The 19,339-nt window shown below is 45.6% G+C and overlaps 1 protein-coding gene across 5 annotated transcripts in view; it reads left to right on the top strand.

The window, feature by feature from the left end:
• The window catches only part of PRLR (prolactin receptor), an 850,394-nt gene that overhangs the window by 805,217 nt on the left and 25,838 nt on the right, over positions 1 to 19,339 (top strand). For all 5 annotated transcript variants that reach the window (XM_069627116.1, XM_069627118.1, XM_069627117.1 and 2 more), the window contains one exon: positions 11,399 to 11,540. In XM_069627116.1, coding sequence (XP_069483217.1) covers positions 11,399 to 11,540 — 142 coding nt within the window. The remainder of the gene's footprint in view (positions 1 to 11,398; positions 11,541 to 19,339) is intronic.

Genomic DNA, 19,339 nt, shown 5'->3' with positions numbered 1-19,339 from the left:
CATTCCTTTCTCCACAAGTTACAATTTATGCACAGGCAAACCCAGTTTTACTTCAGCGCTTCAAAATCAAATGAGCTCTTGCTCTTTTATGGCCATTTTGACACTTAACTAATTAGAATATGGGAAGGGCCCTAATTATTATTTTGTGATACCTAATACTCACCAAGATCTGTGTATGCAGTTTCTGCCTGCACTGGTTAAACCTTTTTTTTTTTTTTTTTTTTTTTTTTTTTTTTTCTTTTTTTACAGCTGCCACAATCTGCTCCCTCCATGCTGCTCATGTCTCCCCATAGCCTGCACTGTCACAGCTCAGCTAGCCGGCCAGAAATACCAATGTGACTTCCTTTATTTGCATTTTTCTCCTTCGCCTAGTTTCTCTGTTCTTGCTTTTTGCATGTCCAACCCCTTTCTTTCTCCTCCCTTCACCTTTCATGCCCTCTTTCGTTCACCTCCCATCGACCTACATTTTTTGTATGAGTTCTTTATTGTTTCTTCTCCTATTCTCAGATACCACCCTGGTATCATTAATCCATCAATACACCCAGTAACTTTCCAACCTTTTCTGATCTTTTCTGCGCTGCACAGCAATTTTGTCCAACACACCACCGAATCCGATAAAATGTGAAACAAAACTTCCTTTTTGCGTCCTGATTTACGCAAGTCTGAACAATTAAACTCTTATTTCCAGAGCTTATCCTGCTCTCTCCTCATGCCCTGAATCCAGAATCTGCAAGGCACACCGATGGTCAGCTTTTTAATTTTGCATTTATTCTATTAACTAACATTGCAGTGTGAATGTTCATGCCCCTGCAGCCTGCAACATGACCTATGGCCCCAGTCTATATGCTAATGTCAGTAGTGCTACAATTAGTATTGTTAGCAGTTAGTAATTTAGAATTATTATCACTAAACCCCACACTGCACTATGTTGCACATCTGTATTGCACATCTGCTAACTTTCCCTACAGACTCACACCCATGTGAGGACATTAAAAGCCCTTACAGGAAAATAAACCAGGCAATGTGTGAGTCTGCAACCCGCACCCAAGCTCGATACCCTTGCAGGGAGAGAGAAGAGAAGTGAGAAAACTTGGGGGTAAAAAACCCATCCTGAAATTGTGGAATAGTGATAACCAATATAAAAAGAATAATAATACCCCTTCTTAAGGATAAGTAACCCCTTCTTAAGGATAGATAACAACGTTGTGATTGTTCTGGCAGGAGGGTATAACGGGGATAGTAAAAGGATTGTGAAACACAAGGGTCAAGATCCCTCCTTGAAATAGTGGGCATCAATACAAAAAGTGAAGAACCATACCTCTTTGAAAGACTAATTGAGACCCAGAGAATGGGAGAAGTAATAAAGCTGCAAGTACCCTGGCAGGAGAGTACACCAGGGTTAGGAAAAGGATTGAGAAAGTTTAGGGGTCAAAAGAATTCCTTCTCACAATTGTGGAACAATGACAATCAACGGAAAGGGGAAGAACCATACCCATTTAATGATACCTCGGATCCATTGATTGAGAAATTTAAATATTCAAAAGAATATTAGCTTAGGACCCTTTAGGAACGTGCATGTAATGGATGGGTTCACACAGAATGGTTCAAGTCCAAATTACCAAACCAACTCAGGAAGATGACAAAGTACTGTTTTATTAACAATTATCTCAAACGGGGAGTTACAACGAACATCAACGGACGTAGGCTCAATTTCTCTCAGCAATCTTTTCACACAACATAGACTTTATACTAAAACACGTCAGAGGTGATGTCATACTACGTGGCAATAATAAAAAATTTACTAGGGATTGGGTTGGGCTTAAGGGGAACATCTAAGTATATCATCTATAGGAACTAGGATTGTAATTTGCCTACTGTCAGGTGGACAACATATGCCTACCTCTAAAACATTTTATCTTCAGAAACATTAGAAACAGTCTCTCATTGGTCTTCAAACTAGAAGGTCCTTCATTATATAGACCACTATAATTGGTTGGCATCCTTGTGCCATGTCTGGAACATTCGGTTCACTTAGTCCCCAGCTTCACCTCACTGATGATGCCCAACAAGGCTGAAACACGTCTATGGGGTTGCTGTTGGTACTCTTGTTCTGAGGAGAATTGCCTAGCATTTCGGTGCTGGACTGCCCTTGGGCAGGACAAAGACTGATATGCTGGGACATTTCTTCTCTGTGAAAGGGACAGTGAGCTAAAGACTTGGTAGAGTCTCTCCCAGGGGTTATTCACCCAAGAACAGGCTTGGGCTGTGTTCGTGCTGGTGGAGAGATTCCCAGACCTCCTTTGTTTTGCAGACCCATGTGCAACACTATGAGCCTGGTTCTACCTCCCCACCCAATTAGCCCAGCATCTCTCATCACCCAAGCCTTCTGCCATGAAGATTGTCTTTGAACTTGGCCTTTGCGATACCGATGTCCAGCTTCTATACAATGGCGGCGTCACCTGCATTCTATTCACTACATATAGCCAGCTTTTATGATAACTCAGTCTACTTGCGTTTCAGCATCTGTACAATTATTAAACGGTTGATTCTCCAGCACTTTGTGCATGTGTAATCTTCTTTTCATATTTAAAAGTTCACTTTATTCTTTACTTCGTAATTAGTTTCTGTAGGATCCATACATCCCTTTCAGCCAGTATCCTGAGAAGTCGTTCATACTCTGACGTCACAGGCTTCTTTCTTTGCTCTTTTTTTTATATTCCTTCAGCAAGGTCCTCCCTCAAATTGTCATCTCTTCAGGGATACGTTCGATATGGTTAGCTCAATGGTTATCTTCTTTTGAACATGCGTTGCAGTATTGGCACAACTGCTGATGTCAAACACGGCACAATCTCAGGCTTCCAAGATATAGGAGGGAGGGGGCAGGGTTTCCTGCAGAGGCATGTAGCTGCTCCTCTACACAAGGGAGGATTTGTCCCCCTTGAAACTGAAGTAAAACATTGAATGACAGGAGAAACGCAGAGGAAGATTCGTACCCCTGTGAAGCAGTGGAACATTGACTCTTTCCAGAAGCCCTGAATAGACGCGCAAGACCAGAAGAAACATGGCGGAGGGTAGGACCCCTTTTCCTGGTGGAACTTTATTCCTTTTATTTTCTGCACCTTCAAACTTTGTTTGGAACTTTGGAAGAAAGATAGAAGTGTATAGCTTACAGAAACACTGAGTTGCACATTATATAGAGTTTTGCGTGTAAGGCTCAGTTTAGGGTTTTTGGACACAAGACAGAGGACGCTTTTTGTTCAAAATTCGGACATAGCCGGAACTTAGTTTTGTTGAGGCAGGGAAACCCCTCCTAGAGTTAAGGCGAGGAAGGATTTTTCTCCCAACCCTTTCTTTATTTCGTCTTAATAAATGTCTATGACCAAAAACATAATGGCACTGTGTCCGACTCTTACTGTTGATTCCCTTGCAAAACCCAAACTTGTTCAGAGCCCTACCCAATTGCTCCGGCTCTCCAAATTCACCAAGGTTGATGGTCTGGCAGGTTTGCCAACACTGGTGGAGGAACTCGACTTGATGAACAACGTGAGGACTTGGTTGTAAATGGCAGTAGGCACAAGTCTTAAATATGGGCACAGGCGGATGAATTCCTTCACTGAGATCATGGTACACTATGTAGCGAGGCGTATAGGCACACAACCAGCAGTTTAGACAGGTGTGCTTTGAGAGCAGGGCGCATGCAGAGAATCTTTAGACCAGGTAAACTCTTGCAGGGTCTTTCATAAGAACCAAGGCCTGTGGAGTGATCCGTCGAGAACCTGATGAAACTCTGGACGAGAGACAGATACTGATGACTATGCTTTGTGGAGGTGGGAAAGCCAGCCATTTCAAAGGATCAGCTGAGCTTGGCTCTGTGTGCCAAGCTATGGCAAAAAAACTGCATGTAAAGCATGCAACATTATATTTTGCTAATTTCACACTTCAATTAGTATCTGCCCTGTACAAATGGAAGCCTGTACGAGGAGTACAAGACTATTGTTTCAGGCAGAAACAAAAATGAGTGATCCTATGATTTCCTGAGGACTGAAGGTGCCTACCAACAGACAGCACTTGCAGAACATGTACCTCTTCTGGCAGGTACACAACCGAGGTCTCTGGGCAGTTGGCAACAGAAGCACATGGTGCCACCAGTCCTTGGCCCTGGGCTCCACACACACGTTTGATTCAACTAATTGCACCAATGAAAAGTCTGTGGCCATGTTCTGCTGGATTGCCACTCTGCTGAAAGAGGGAAGGGACCCGATGGTTGACTTGGCTCAGGTCTGCTCCTTTCTTCCAAGAAGGCTTTGGGCTGAATAAGAACCAGACTGGCCTTCCTTTACCCACACATCTCCAATGCTGCGAAGGCATGCTTATTAGCTTTAACTCCGGCTAGCTGTACAGATATTTGCAGAACTGCATCTCATTAGGGGTGTGGCTAACTCCCTTCTGCTTACACTGCTCCATGTCATTGTTAGATTTCAGTGCTAACAAGGGAAAATGCCAAAAAGCATCTTTTCCCATTTCATTTTCTGGCTGGTGTTTCAGAATGGTGCAGGTGTGACTAAAGGCATGCTCATTCGTTGAGTATTCACTGACAAATGGTGTTTCTGCATGTGCAGTACCATGATCAGGTGGCACTTTATGGGGGAATGTTACTGTTGCTGCGTAACACAAGTTAGCTTACATTTTCTTATATTAAAATAAAAACACTCAATAAACACATTTTTAATCAAAAAACACCATTGCTTTGCCAAATATTGCTCTTCTGCGTTAATGTGTTAGATTTATTTAGCTAATATCACTCTGAGAAGCTGAGTTTTATTATGCAGTGATATTATTTTAATAAAAGTTTTGAATGGCGCCAAGTGCGAACACCGCTGCATTGTAGCACTTCCCAGGAGAAGGTACATCGGGACAGATATTTGATCTTTCACAGACCTGAGAAACATTCGGATCACTAAGTGCAAGGGAGAGGCAGGAGAGTACAGAAAACCACAAAGTAGAGCAATAATGCATACATGCCATTGGAAGAGATGCAAGTAGTACTGGACAAAGGAAAGTGCTAGTAGCCAGGAGATCCTGGAAGAAGAGGGAGAGGAGGAGAGGCCAGACAGTGATGGCCTGAAGAAAGTGTATGCGAGCAGAGCTTGGCGCAAAGTTCAAGCACTATTATAAATGAGCATTTCTATAGCTTCTTCCTGAAGTAAAGCTAGTTTGCGTCCATCCGTAAGGTCACTGGAAGGTCATTATAAAGCAAAGCCCCTGCTGTACCTAAGTTTCCAGCTGTCCTGTGCTTCCTCCTCCTCCTACAATCACAACTGCTGGAGTAACCTACACCCTTTCGGAGGTTTGAGAAGAGAAGGCTGTATTTATGCATATGTAGCTAAAAAAGGGGGATCTATCAGAATTCTCCTGAATGTGGGGTGATGGCAACCTGCTGTCAAAAATGACCAGGGTTTTTTTCACCATGGTTCAATGCATGAGGGACCGCAACGAAGGCCACTGATAGAAATGGAGATCTTGAGGGATTGAAGTAAGATTTTAGTGTTTGATGTCTTAAGATGGATGCAGTTCTCAATCATCTAATCCAGTGTATGTAAGAGGCACAAGAATGTGAGGTGGGTCAGTGGAAGAGCCCCTGATACTGAAGTCCATCTGCATGTCATCAGCGTATGACCAAAAGGTGGGGCGAGAATGGTCTGAGTCATGTTTTGAGCAGACCTGGTGATAGAAATTAGCATAAACAATGCTGCAACAAATGCAGCAGCAACATTCCCATGACAAAATGGCCCAGATCTGTGCTTGCCTTGGGACAACAGGAGCTCATCTCTCATGCAGGGAAGGCTCATTCCGGCCTACACCTGACCTGAAGGTATATTGGTGCTTGTGAAGGAGAAGATGGAATGTATGAGACTGAATTTGTTTAGATTACAGCTTTTTCCAGGATTTTTCTGAGGAAAGGAGTGTTTCAAAAAATTGCCCATTAGTTGGAGGGGATGTTCAGGTCATCATTGAGGAAAGGCGAGAGTTCTTGAACCGATCCAGGAAGATTCCTGTCTTAAGCAAACGGATGATCAGGCTGGAGAAAGGTGGTGATAAGTATCCATATTCTCCTTTATGGTCTCAGTTGAGCGGAGGAAGAATTGTCCTGTTGAGGCGTTGACTTATTTTACCAGATCAAAACTGATAAATGGAGATTGGCTAGAAAGCCATGAAGGAGAAATCCCCCTTTTTGTCTAGTGCTCTAGTGCAAGTTGAAATAGAAGTCTGAAATGACATGATCATGTCACACAAAAAGGTCAAAAGGGAGTCGGTAAATGATTGGGAGACTGACTTCAGGGGATCTCAGTTCACAATAGATCTTGAGGAGTTCATCTGCCATGTTATCTTGGGCGGTGTGGAAATGTATTTGGCATTCTTCTTTCTTACAATAGTTGTATGATAGCCTTTGCTGACTCTTTCATGCTTTTGAATCTTCTCCAGCATCTCCCAAGTGCTTTTCATTTATAAGAGCGTGAAATCTGTGTCATACCGGTGATTTCTTATGGCTGCTTGCTTGAGTTTGTTTAAATGATGGGAGTGAGGGCATCAACCGTTCTTTTGAAATCATAAAGGAGTTTAGTCAGCAGGAAGTCTGGTAAGTATGTCTGCAGATCAAGGAATTTGAAGGTATCTGTGGTGAGATCCAAAGTGACCAGCTCCATGTGTCTGAGCTCAACAGAACCCTGGTGGGTGAGGAGAGGTTGGTTATGAGACTTCTCAAGCTTTGCAAACTGTGATCCTATCACGAGAGAAGCAGGACTTGTGGTGTCTGCAAGGGAATTCTGTGAAGATGACACATTGGAAGCCAAGGTGTGTGTGTGTGTGTGTTGGGGGGGGGGGCTTGAAGGCTGGATGCTTGCATACAACGCAGTAGAGGTGTTCTGAAATGTCGAGGCTGGCTGGTTTACAAGGCAGTAAATGTATAGAATTAAGTCCCCTAGAATAATGGTGCATTTGGAGTCCCGGGATGAAGTCTGACAACTTCTCAACTAAACGTGATTGGTCCCGAGGTGGCATGTAGATACAACAATAAATAAACAGACCACCTAAAATAATGCCACTAAATTGCTGTTGCCTCACATTTGATGTACACATTGTCCAGTGAGGTATTTTCGAAGATGCTTGTTCAGAAAACTGTCTGCAGGGATTGATCATGGAATCTCAGAGAAATTTGTGAAATTGGAAAGGGAGGTCTCTAACCCACTTGCTCCGTTAAAATATGACTGCTAATTCAGTCATCTGTTCATCAGGATTTAAACACAGCATGGTGTTTCCCTCCAAAAATCACGTGTGAGACACTGGGCAGATTGCTGTACATGAAAAATCGCATCCTGGTGGACCAAACATCTATTGGGTTCCAACGTCAACTGGATGCGTTACAAACCTATGTTAAAGCCAGTGGCCTAAAAATAAATGCAAAAAATCCACAGTACTGATAATTGAAATAAGAACTGCTGGCATCTCAACGGAGAGAAACTACTTAAGGTGAGCTCGATGATGTACTTGGGAATGTGTCTAAATGCTAGCATCATCGATGCTCCCAGATTGTCATCTTACGCAGCAAAGTGGCAAATTTATCCTCACAGGCAAGGACTTTTTCAAAAAAGTTCTACAAATTCTCAATTTCTCCTATTCTGACTTTTCTTCGTATGAAGGTGGTCCCTATCCTCACCTACGGAGCTGAAGCATTCTTCTCCCTTAAGGCGACTGTATGGCTCTTATTGGAGGGTTTATTTTGGAAGAAGGTGCTCGGTCTTCCGACAGGAAATCCAAACCAGGCAATTGGAATGGAATTGGGTTTAACCTCCCTATATGCCACAGTTGTCTGGAAGTCATTGAGCCTGTACTGGAAGAAAATGTGTTACAACAGTACCCCTCTTGGGTTTTAAAATAGCGCAGGTTGTGCTACAGGAAGGAATGGATGCCACACTTGACGGATGGAAAATTATATGCTCAAGTATTTTGAAGAGCCTGGATTCCTCCTAAGGCTCTGTTAACTAACCCCACAAAAGTAAAGCGCAATTTATTTGAGCAGGACTGAAAAAGCCCCAGGAGGAGAGAACTGAACTTAAAGGCTACAGGAAAATATGTTTTGAAAGTCGCTCCCCAAGTACCTGCAAACATTTCCAAAATCCCCATTATTGTCGGCTGTTCCTGTGCTAAAGATGAAACCTATTCCCAACTAGAGAGATCTAAGGCGTAAGAACAATGGACCAACTTGCAGGTTTTAATTGTTGACTTTGTATGCAACAGAATTGCAGAGAGACGCTGACACATCTGGTGCTTTGCTGTCCAGTAATAGTCGAAGCCAGGACGAAGTGGCTGGGAAACTTTGTCAACGAGCAACCGTTGATCTTGGCCGAACAATGGTGGTCTATCCTGATGGCAGGGAGAGTACATTTCTATGTCACTGGCCTTCTTTCCTAAAGGAAATATTTTCTTTACTGGAGCGCTTGTAAAATTAAGTTCTCCAAGGTTGGAAGTGTAAACTGGTCAGTTTTACTTTTCTTTCTCTTGGATAATTGTATTGACATTTGTGTTTTGGGAGTTATATACTGGAAATTGGTGAAAGGTTTTAATTTTAAACCATGCGCTGTATAAAAAATTCAGCTAAAGCTTTGTATGGAGAACATCCAGTTTATCCTCCAAGATATTAATGTGAGAAGAAGCAGTTCTATAATTTCAAGTCGTGTTCCTTACATGCAAATCTTTGTGTCTCGTACAAACTGGTAGCTTTACTTTTCTGGAATAAGTACACCTTTTCATCCTGTTCTGTCCCTTAGGACACATGTTTTGGCTTATTAACGGTGGCATACATTCACCATCGTCTTATACCCCACTTGGTGTTAATAATAACTTTCTTTTGAGAATTGAGCTCGTTCTGACTTTGGGAATCTGTGTGAGCTGCTAATCGTGAAGAACGTGTGGCCATAGCCTCACCTTCCAGAATCATTTGCACTTTTCTCATTTGGCTGAACTTCATTTCCTTGTGTAAAAAAAAAAAAGAAAACCTAGTATTACATATGTGGGCTCCTAACATGTGTTATCACGTGTACATTATTATATAACTGGACTAACAGTTTAGCAAATGAAAGGAAAACCTAACCCGCATGGGGTGATGAAATATCAGTGGAAAATGGCAACTTCCATGCTCTATTTTTTTTTTAATCCAATTAAATTGGCAGTTTTGATGTACCTGCTATATTATTTGGTGTCTGGTATTTGTGTGAGGATGCAAGTTGTAAGTCTGCTGGAATTAAGAGTGAGTTTCTACAACCCAAGTAGTAAACACGTTTTGGGTTTTCAGAAAGAAATTGTTGCTCTGTAAATATTTCTCATCCTTATTGAGAAGATTGTGAAAATCTGATGGCAAAAGATCATATTGAACTTGCAAGAGTGTTACTCTTAAATTCGTGCTTTGAAATGTAAATTTAACATGCAGCTGGGTTGCAGGAACTTGCCAGTTAAGTATCTAGTGTCCGTTGGCCTCTGGGGCTAGTTAAATATGCAGTGCTGCTGTGTATGTCTTTTGCTGCTGATGGTGGCTGCAGAAGTGAGTGAACTTGAACTGAGGAGAACCCACCCCAACCCTAAACACTCAAACTAGAGTTCCTGGCACCTCATCCGTACTGGCAGCAGCATCTATAAGTCGAGCTCTGTTCCTATGTGTTGAACAGATGCTGGAATTAGATGTAGTGCGCCTGCACATAACGCAGACCATTTGTGTTGCACATTGTGTCTCTTAGACAGAAGGGGTAGCAAGCCATTGAAGACTGCAGCATGACCGTAAGAGTAAAATGTGACTGGTGAGGCGAGCTTCCTGCTTGCAGAAGGGCGAGACCCACAAGTGTGCCATCGATGCTGCTGAAGTAGGGATTAGGGTAAGGGTGCCTGAGGTTTGGGGGGGGGGGATTGTGATGGCAACACCACTTAATTGAAATGTGTAACTGATTTGAATTATGTCACTGATTTGAATTATTTCTCTAAATAACATTGAGTCTTGAATAGAAGTGTACTATACAGTTATTGATGTACAGTGATAGCCCCATCTTAAATCTCTGGGAATTCCATGCTGCTTCGAGCACCAGGGGAAATCTGCAGCCGTGCTGCCATGCAGGTCTGAGTGCTTGTGTGCTAGCCTCACAGTTTGGGCTAAACTGCACTCTTTGAGGACAGGCCCAAAACTGAATTGCAGAGATTGGCCCTCTTTTTTTTTTTTAATAGCTTGACTGGCTAAATGACAAATGAGAAGCTACCCAGTGGCAGTCCCCCTGATTATCCCTTTAAGGTGGATATAACACAATTACGAACATAGGGAAGATGGTAGTCCTTTAAGGTATCTGCTGCTTAACTCTTTAGCTGGTATTCCAACCAGGATTACGTCATGGTAGATCCAAACCATGACCCCAAATAGAGTGCTCTTTGTTAAATCACGGTTTCCTGATGTCTATGCGTGGCCAAGTGTGTGGTGCGCTTGGAACCAGATCTGCCAAAAACGGAGAAGGCCTTAGAAACCTCCTCTGTTAGGCTTAAACACTATGAAGAGAAATAAACTCTAATTGCCACATTCTTGGGGCTTTAGAGTAGTTGGGGTTTGGAAGGCCTGAGCTCTCTACCCACCCTAACCCCCAGATTTGGTGCAATGAGCAAGTGGTCTGCAACCCAGTTGATTGCATTGTGTGCGATTTCTCATTGTCAGAAGTTGCATCACCAAATATTTCATTTTCTTTCTTGGCATTTTCTGGGAGCTTCTGTATGACATTTTGATCTTCGTTAATTGACCCCTTTTGCCCACCATCTTATGCATTTTCCTTTCCCAGGATTGTTTCCCCTTAATTCTGTTACATGTGGCCACATATCATTGACCAACGATCCTGTGTTTTTGGATCATGGGCTACTATTTGTTACATAAATAATTTGCCCAACCAACACTCATGCTACCAACTGTCTTTCTTGATCACGGTGGAGACTGTCCCTTCTGTTTGGCATTCATGATCTATGATCTGATCTGTTCTCCTCGGGTAGAAGGCTGATAGGAATGTTGTAAGCTTAATTGAAGACACTTTAGTGGTATGTCGGAGTTCAATGGATGGTACCTTGTGTCCCAGCTTTCCAAGGAGTGGGATGTTCCAGTGATGATATCCCTCCACTGAGGGCTATACTGCATGTTAAATACCCTCTTCCATTATCTAAATCAGGGAGCAATTGTATAGTACAGTAAAGCCTTTAGGAGCAGGCTTGATATCGGGTGTTTCACCTCACTTGCACAGGAAGTTGTTATTTGTGCGTTGAGGGGAAGGAAAATTGGAGGTTCTAATGCCATGTATACAAATGTATTTTTTTCTTCCTCTTTCAGACACTTCATGTTGGGAAACAAAGGCAGCTCAAGGTGTTCAGTTTAAATCCTGGTGAAAACTACATTGTTCAAGTTCGCTGTAAGCCTGACCATGGTTACTGGAGCATGTGGAGCCCAGAAAGTTATATCCAGATTCCGGACAGTAAGTTGTCAACTATTTTTGCCTGCAATCCAATAGTCCTATTTGCAAGGAATTGCTAGCTCCATTATGTACTGTGCTCATTATGCAGTAGTGTTTCACCAACAGTATCCTCTCCCTAGACAAAGATATTGTTTCCAGTTTTTTTAAGCTGGCAGTAGTTTAGCCCCACCCCAAAATGTAATGAAACGCAACACCAATGGCCCCACCTTCTACATTTCAGTTGATGTCAAGATCCTTGCAGTGTTCTTCCAATTGTATTCCACTGCACCCTCTTTTTGTACATCGCTTGGCTACAGTGCTAGGTTTGCGTTATACAATACCCCAAACTTACTTGAAGCGCATCTAAAATCTCAATGTACAATTGCCTTCATTGAGAGTTTACCCGTAGCTTCTGTGCTGAAACTACACCAGCATCAGTCAAGGGTCTCCATGTATGCATCCGAGATGGGGGTGAAACGGCACATGGGTGCTTCTGAACTGCTCAATCACTAAATATAGAAACAGCAGTAGCACTGGGATGGTTGACACTGAAATGGTTTCACTCTTTTAAGCCAGTGTCAAAAAGATCAATTGGAGAAATGTATATCTTGACCTTCTTGTGTGGAGCTCCCCCCTCTATTCTTTCATTTCCGTTATCTACACCTGGCCCCCTAATGAATTGGCGCTCTTACTATGTATGTAGATGTCCACATCGGGATATGTGAATTTCATTGCAGTCTATTACTGCAAATACAATTTAACTGCATTGTTTACAACGGATTTCAGCGAAAGTATAGATGGGGTGATGATGATATGATATGGCATTTATAAAGCGCCTATACACAAGTGTTTCAAGGCGGGATGAGGCAAGGGGGGGACAAAGGGAGGACAGACAACGATCCTACTAGGCCAGGTGTCATTCAGATCGCTCAAGTGCATGGGAAGGGAGAAAGGAAAGTGCGCGGGGGGAAGGGAGAGGGGAAAGTGCAGTACATGGGGAAAGTGGAATAAATGAGATAAATAAAACAGCCAGCTAGTGGTAAGTGCAATGAAGTGCAGACATACGTGCTGGTAGGCGGACTGAAGGGATACAGAAAAACGGTCCCCAAGTGCAGGGGTTGCCAGGGAGGCAGTGCAGGTGGGCAATTGACGGGGCCTGGGACAGAGATCAGAAAGGGTGGCCAGGTAACCAGTGCAATTTCAGTCAGGAATTCAGCAGGGCAGGGGAGGAGAGAAAGCAGAAGCAAAGAGGAAGGTTTTGAGGTGTTTCCGGAACCGGAGATGGTTCTCCTCGAGTTTCAGGGAGGCAGGAAGGCTGTTCCAGAGAGAGGCCCCTGCCGAAGAGAGTGATCTGCCACCAACTCGTTGCTTGGAGAAGCGGCTGACCCTGATGGAGGTGGAGGTGGATGAGCGAAGAGCTTGAGAAGGAAGATATTTAGGAAGAGAGAGTTGAAGGTATTGCAGCCCCAGAAGGCCTTGTGTACAATGCAGAGGGGTTTGAACTTAATCCTCGCAGCCACTGGGAGCCAGTGCAGTGATTTCAGTCTTGGAGAGATAAGATCCCTGGGCTTGAGGCCAAGGACAAGTCTCGCAGTCCTGTTCTGGATAAGTTGCAGAGGGTGGAGAGTGGAGGCAGGCAGATTTCGATAGAGGCTGTTACAGTAGTCCATTTTAGAGAGGACCAGGGCTCTGGAGACGGTGAGCTTCTGGGGCAAGGAGAGGAAAGGAAGAATACCTCTAAGGAGGTGCATCTGGTAGTGTGACTTCCTAGAGACGTCAGAGATGTGAGGAGAGAAGGAGAGTGCAGAGTCGAAAATGACCCAGAGGTTTTTAGCCTTGCAAGTGGGAGAAGGTCCAAGAGAGGCCGACCAGAGAGCTGCAGGGAAGGAGTGATTGGGTGTGCCGATGAGTTGGGTTGGGGTAATCATTAAGGTGGGGGGGCATTCTGCAGGGTGTTCCCCCGTCCGCATTTATTTTTGTAGAAATGAGTTGTAAAAATGTGATGTAATCGCATTCGCAGTGATGGATGCAATGTAATCCAGTAGATATGTCCAGATCTAGTGAAAATTCGATCGATCTGGATGTCGCAATCAACCAAGTAATGAAAAAAGGATCTTGCCGGCAACCTGGATGGGTAAGACCTGCTCCTCACCAGTGCTGAAAAGTTAGTGTCTCCTTCCATTTACTAGTTAGCCCAATGCATGGCCTCCAAAAATATGTTACGTAAGGCCCCCGAATAAATCGATGGACACCGCACATGTTTTCCACTGAGCTCATGCGTTGGCATTATTCATAGAGGTATCATAAGAAACTCCTTAAACATAGCAACATTCACAAGGTGTATAAATTCTATAATAAGACTGGAAACGTCACCCATATTAGTTAGAGAACACGTACTCGATGTACACAATCCATACTTATGAATAATGTATTTCTCGTTCTTGGTATTGATCAAAAACTAAAACGATTTTTTACAGTAACATCTTTGGAGTGAAGCAGGTTTACTCTTAGCAAAGACAGGAGGTAACTTGTAGAAGGCCATAAACTTATCTTGGATGGTCATGGAAGTGGTTCTATAAGATAATGGAATATCCATGGGTAAGAGAACCAATTGAGTTGCATAAGGCTCAGTGATTTTATTCAACCCCAACCACCAGCCCAACCAGGAAGTGCTAAAGCTGTCATGGCCCTAGTGCTCATTTTCTGCCCCGGCGTCTCTCTTCAGTCATGAGCCTTCTTGCAGGCCTCAACGTCGCGCAGGCCAGAAATATCTGAGTTTTTGGGCACTATTTTCTCCCAACGCAACCATATCTAATTATCAAGTTTTGCTTTAGAGTAATCGCCAGAAGGAAAGGGGGTGGGGTCTTTTTATATTCCTTTTTTTTGTGGGTGTCGTAGGTTGAAACTGATCTGTACCTATGTGGCACTTCTATGCCTGTCTTGGCGCTACTGTGAGAGATCATTGTTGCATTTAGTTTTACATTTATTGTAGAATTCTGTGTGTATCCGCTGCGTGTAATTTCATCAACGTAGAAGACTTCATTATATGGCATGCGTACATTTTATTTTGCAGCTTTTTAACCTCTACCACTCCATTTTTTTTTTTTTTTTTTTTTTAAAGCAACAATATATTTTTGTGAACAGGCACATATAGGGCCTGATTCATGGAACGTTTTCCTATGGGATTGCGCCATTAAAAAAAACACTTCTATGAATCGGGCCATAGTATGTTTGTGGAAGGGGATAGCCACACACTTTGCTGGAGCACTGAATTTAAAAACTAACATTTTTAAAAAGAACCAATTCTCGGGGAGCGTGGCCTGGAGCCGACTCAACAGGAATGCTTCCCTGAGAGGTCCCGTCCGGCCCAATGCGCCCTTGCAGATAATGTCCGTTTTCCCCCTCCGTTTTCACCTATAATTCAATCTACAGGCGAGGGGAACCCCCCCCCCCCCCCAGCACCCATCGACCGAGTGGGTCCCGGCCTCAACCTGAAACGACGGCAGAAATCCTTTCAACCGCCTCGGGGCCCACTCGGCGGAGGAATGGCCGCCGCAGCTACGAGCGTCGGATGTAGCCCAGGAGGGGGCAGTGCGGACACAGAAGCCCTGCCGATCGGCCACCGAACATGACGAACCGGTGTTTCCTGCTTGTCTCCCGCGGCTGAGACCCGCCGCCTCCGGCCCGGCAACCTGCCTCCCCAGCCAGCATTGCCCTAAGCAGCGGTACCCCCTCCCCCCCACGGGCCTCAGCCTACATACGTCCTACAGCACAAATCCTCCAACCTCCCGGCAGCCCCAGCGAACGCTAATGACCCAGCGTTGGCCAGCGGCATCCCGATGGGAGTGATCTCCATCCACGCCCGGATCGGATCCTCACATCGGGCGGAGTAGCAGCCGCCTCTCCCCCCTCACCCGCCTGCCGGGACGCAACAACTGGTCTTGTCCTCCCCCCCCCCCCCCCGAATCCGGAGTCAAGCGTCACTGCAAGGCACATACCCAGCACGGCCGCCTGCTTGTGGCCCTCCTCGGGGGGCCCGAGGTCGCTCCCCCAACACCTGAAGCCAGCCGTCCATCAAGCCTGCACTCCCCGAACTTCCTCAAAAAACTACATAGCATCCCCCGAGGCTCCGACCTGCGGGCCTCCCTCTTTACACACGGGGCACTGTGCGGTCCTCCTCCCCCCCCAGCCGCCCGGGCCAGCACGCCCATCACATCAAGCTGAGACCCGGTTTTGCACCCCAACTCCGGTGCTCCTCGCCCCCTCCCCTTATCGGCCTGCTACCACCGTATATCTTCTGGCCCCCCTTCCTGGCCCACCTCTCCACAGACCTGCAGGGGTTGCTACCCCCATTACTTACCCAAGCTACCCCGGGTTACGGGAAGTGCCCGGATCCTCTACAGCTGCACAGCGACCCCCCAACATAGGGGGCGGGAGGTGAGGAGTTGGGGGAGGGAGCGGGAATGCGGCCTACTTGCTCCAGGGGTGCGGCGGGGAGAGGCCCCACGGACTCGCCGTCCCAGCCCCTCGAGCCCCACATCGACAGACCCCTCCTGATCTATCCTGGACACAGGCGCAGCCACTGCTCCAACTTCGGCTTCCTCTCGCTTCCAGGACCCCCCTCCCCAAAATTCCTTAGACTGATCCCTCTTGACTCAGGCGACTCCCGCCTCTGGACTTGGAGTCCCAGCCCCAGAACCTCCCGGATATCACACAGCTCCCACTGTCTTACCCACACCGAAGAGCTGCCACTCTTCCCAGTCTTCCACAACAATGTCTAAAAGCGCAAAAACAATCGGACATTGTCACCCTCATGACATCCGCGGCTGTTGAAAGAGCCAAGAAAGCCGACCCGCCGGGGGATACTAACAAAAATAGTTGCCCACCAGCTGCAGAAGCAGATTCCACTCCGCCACAAGCTGCAACTAAAGCTGATCTGCAAGACTTACTAGCGGCCCTAACCGGGGAAATCCAAAAAAGCTCTGAGGAAATCACAAAGAAAAGAAACACACTGGACAAAAGAATGGGGGAAGTGGAACATCGGACTGCCGAAATTGAATCTGAAGTCTGTGACCAAAGATTCGAAGAGGAACATAACAAGGACAGGATAGCCGCCCTCGAAGCTAGATGCAACATCCTTGACGCAAAACCGATCAAGGAGGAACAACATCAGAGTCCGAGGGATCCCAACCACTATCCCGGAGTCAGACCTGAAAGCTTACATATCGGACCTCTTTTGATTTATCATCACCCTCCCAGACAACTCCCCACTAGAATTGGACCGAGTGCACAGAACCACTTCAAGGAAGACTTCCACACTCCCCCCAGATGTTGTGGCCAGAATACATTTTTTTTTCAGATAAAGGAGGACATTATGCGAGAAGCAAGGCAAATGAGACAGATCACCTTCCGAGGGTCCATGATCTCACTCTACCAAGATCTAGCGAGCGCAACACTCTTGAAACGGAAAGCCTTGCGGCCCTTGACAACCTGGCTACAAGAGAAGAAAATCCCATACCACTGGGGTTTTCCCACCTCAGTGAAATTTAAATGGGATGGAGCACAGAGGCAAATACAGTCGTTGAGAGAAGCGGAAAAACTCATGGGCACAAGCAATACTGTCCCCAGCGACGAACCCGAAGTACCAGTTCGTCCCCCCCCCGGGACGATTCCCCTGGAGGGTCATGGTCCAAGCCCAGCAGACGACGCAGACTCAGGGGCCCCCCGAAAAAAGACGGCGATGGTGGCTGAGCATGCGACAGCAGATTCTCGGTCCAGGAGGCGGTGGACCCCCATGCAGCGTTCACCCAAGAACAAATGAGGCCCCTCTGGAGCCTAACGCAAGCAACTCACAGGCACCCATACAGAGGCGTTTCCTCCGGCGAGCTTCCACACGGTTCGTCTTGGCGGCCCAGTTGGCCACACAGAGCGCATTGGTGCCACAAGTTCCCCAGTGGCAGTAGGTAGACGTTCCCTCTACCAGTTCAACGTTGGGAAAGGAGTAAAGATACAGAAAGAAGAATGAATGAAATTTACAGGACTGTACCATTCATCACGATTATTCACTGTCCCTAGAGTCATCCAAGGACTCTGCAACACAACATGCAACAACATACGAAAACAAACCCACAGTTCATCACACACATCAAGCCTTATCCAAAACCCACAGATCAATCCAGGGATAAATCCCACAAGACAGCCTCAACGCCAAGCTGCCAGAGATGGCTAATACAAGTGAGTTAAGATTCCTCTCCTGGAATATACAGGGGATGAACTCCCCAAGAAAACGCAAATCGGTAGAACACCGTCTGGGTCAACTGGCCAGAGACATCGTCCCATTGCAAGAAACGCATCTCCTCGCAGAGGATGAACACTGCATAAAATTCAAGAGATACAAACAGTCCTTCTTCGCCACCTCTGGCTCAAAGAAAAGGGGGGTGGCAATCCTTCTCAGCGACAAAATCCAATTACGCAACATCATAATAAGGAGAGACCCGGAGGGCCGTTATTTGCTACTCAAAGGCATCTTCGAAGAACTTCCCATCACGTTTGTCTCAATCTACAGTCCCAATACTTCCCAATGCAAGTTCCTAAACGACATCTTACCAACGATCCTATCATTCCGGGAAGGCCACCTATTCATTGGCGGAGATTTCAACGCCGTCCCTAAACCTCTGATAGACAAAACTCTTCCCGCCACGAATAACGATTACACGCAGGCCCTGGCATTACTCAAGTTGTTCAGAGAAACAGAAACAGTAGACGCATGGAGAATACAAAATGGCACCTCAAGAGACTACACACATTTCTCCAACGTTCATAAGGGATACTCCAGAATTGACCTAATCTTAATCCCTGGTATCCTCTACCCTTGTGTCAATGGCACGGAAATCCACACACGCATGATCTCTGACCACTCCCCAATTTCCGTAAACGTAACCATCTGAGGCCAGAAATCCCCCCCCCTCAAAGGTACTGGAAACTGAACGACTCGCTCCTTCTAGATATTAGCATAAGAGCCGAAGTGGAGGACTCACTGATAAATTACTTTGAAGAGAACACCACACAAACATCCCCCATCAGTACAATCTGGGACGCAATGAAAGCAGTGGTTAGGGGTGTCCTAATAGGGGCCGGAGCTGAACAGAAAAGGATTTCAAACATAGCCTCCTCCAAACTAGAAAAAGAATCACAGCTAAAAACTACACGAATCACAGCTAAAAACTCAATACTCAAGGAAAACCGAGCGGGCCCTGAGAAAGGCGAAAACAGCTCTGGAAATGCACTGTGCCGACCGGACAGCCAAATCCCTGGCGTACACAAAGCAATTTTACTACACCAAAGGAAACAAAGCAAACAGGATATTAGTACAAAAGCTGAGGGCACTCCGTAATCGGAACAACATACTTGAACTACGAGGAGGAAATTGAAAACTGCTCTTCTCCCAATCGGAGAAAATAAACAAACTCCTGAGATACCATACATCTATAATGTCCAGTGACCCGCTAATACTAGAAGATCTACTAGAATACCTGAGCGGACTGCCGCCCCGCAACCCCGCACATCTGGAACATCTGGAGGCTCCCATTGAAGTAGAAGACATTATTGAAGCCATCAAAGCTCTCAAACCCTCCGCCCCAGGCCCAGATGGCCTAACCGCAGCCTTCTATACAAGATTCGCCAGAGTTCTGGCCCCACAACTATCTGCATTATTCAACTCCTTCCTATCCACGAAAGCCGTCACTAAATCCATGGCCGAATCAATCACAATCCTGCTTCATAAACCCGGAAAAGACCCCGAACTCCCAGAATCCTACCGG

This window comes from Ambystoma mexicanum, chromosome 6p, assembly GCF_040938575.1.
Source record: "Ambystoma mexicanum isolate Mex_15411 chromosome 6p, UKY_AmexF1_1, whole genome shotgun sequence".
In the NCBI taxonomy this organism is placed as follows: domain Eukaryota; kingdom Metazoa; phylum Chordata; class Amphibia; order Caudata; family Ambystomatidae; genus Ambystoma; species Ambystoma mexicanum.
The sequence above is the reverse complement of the archived record's forward strand: the minus strand, read 5'-3'. Positions and strand labels throughout refer to the sequence as shown.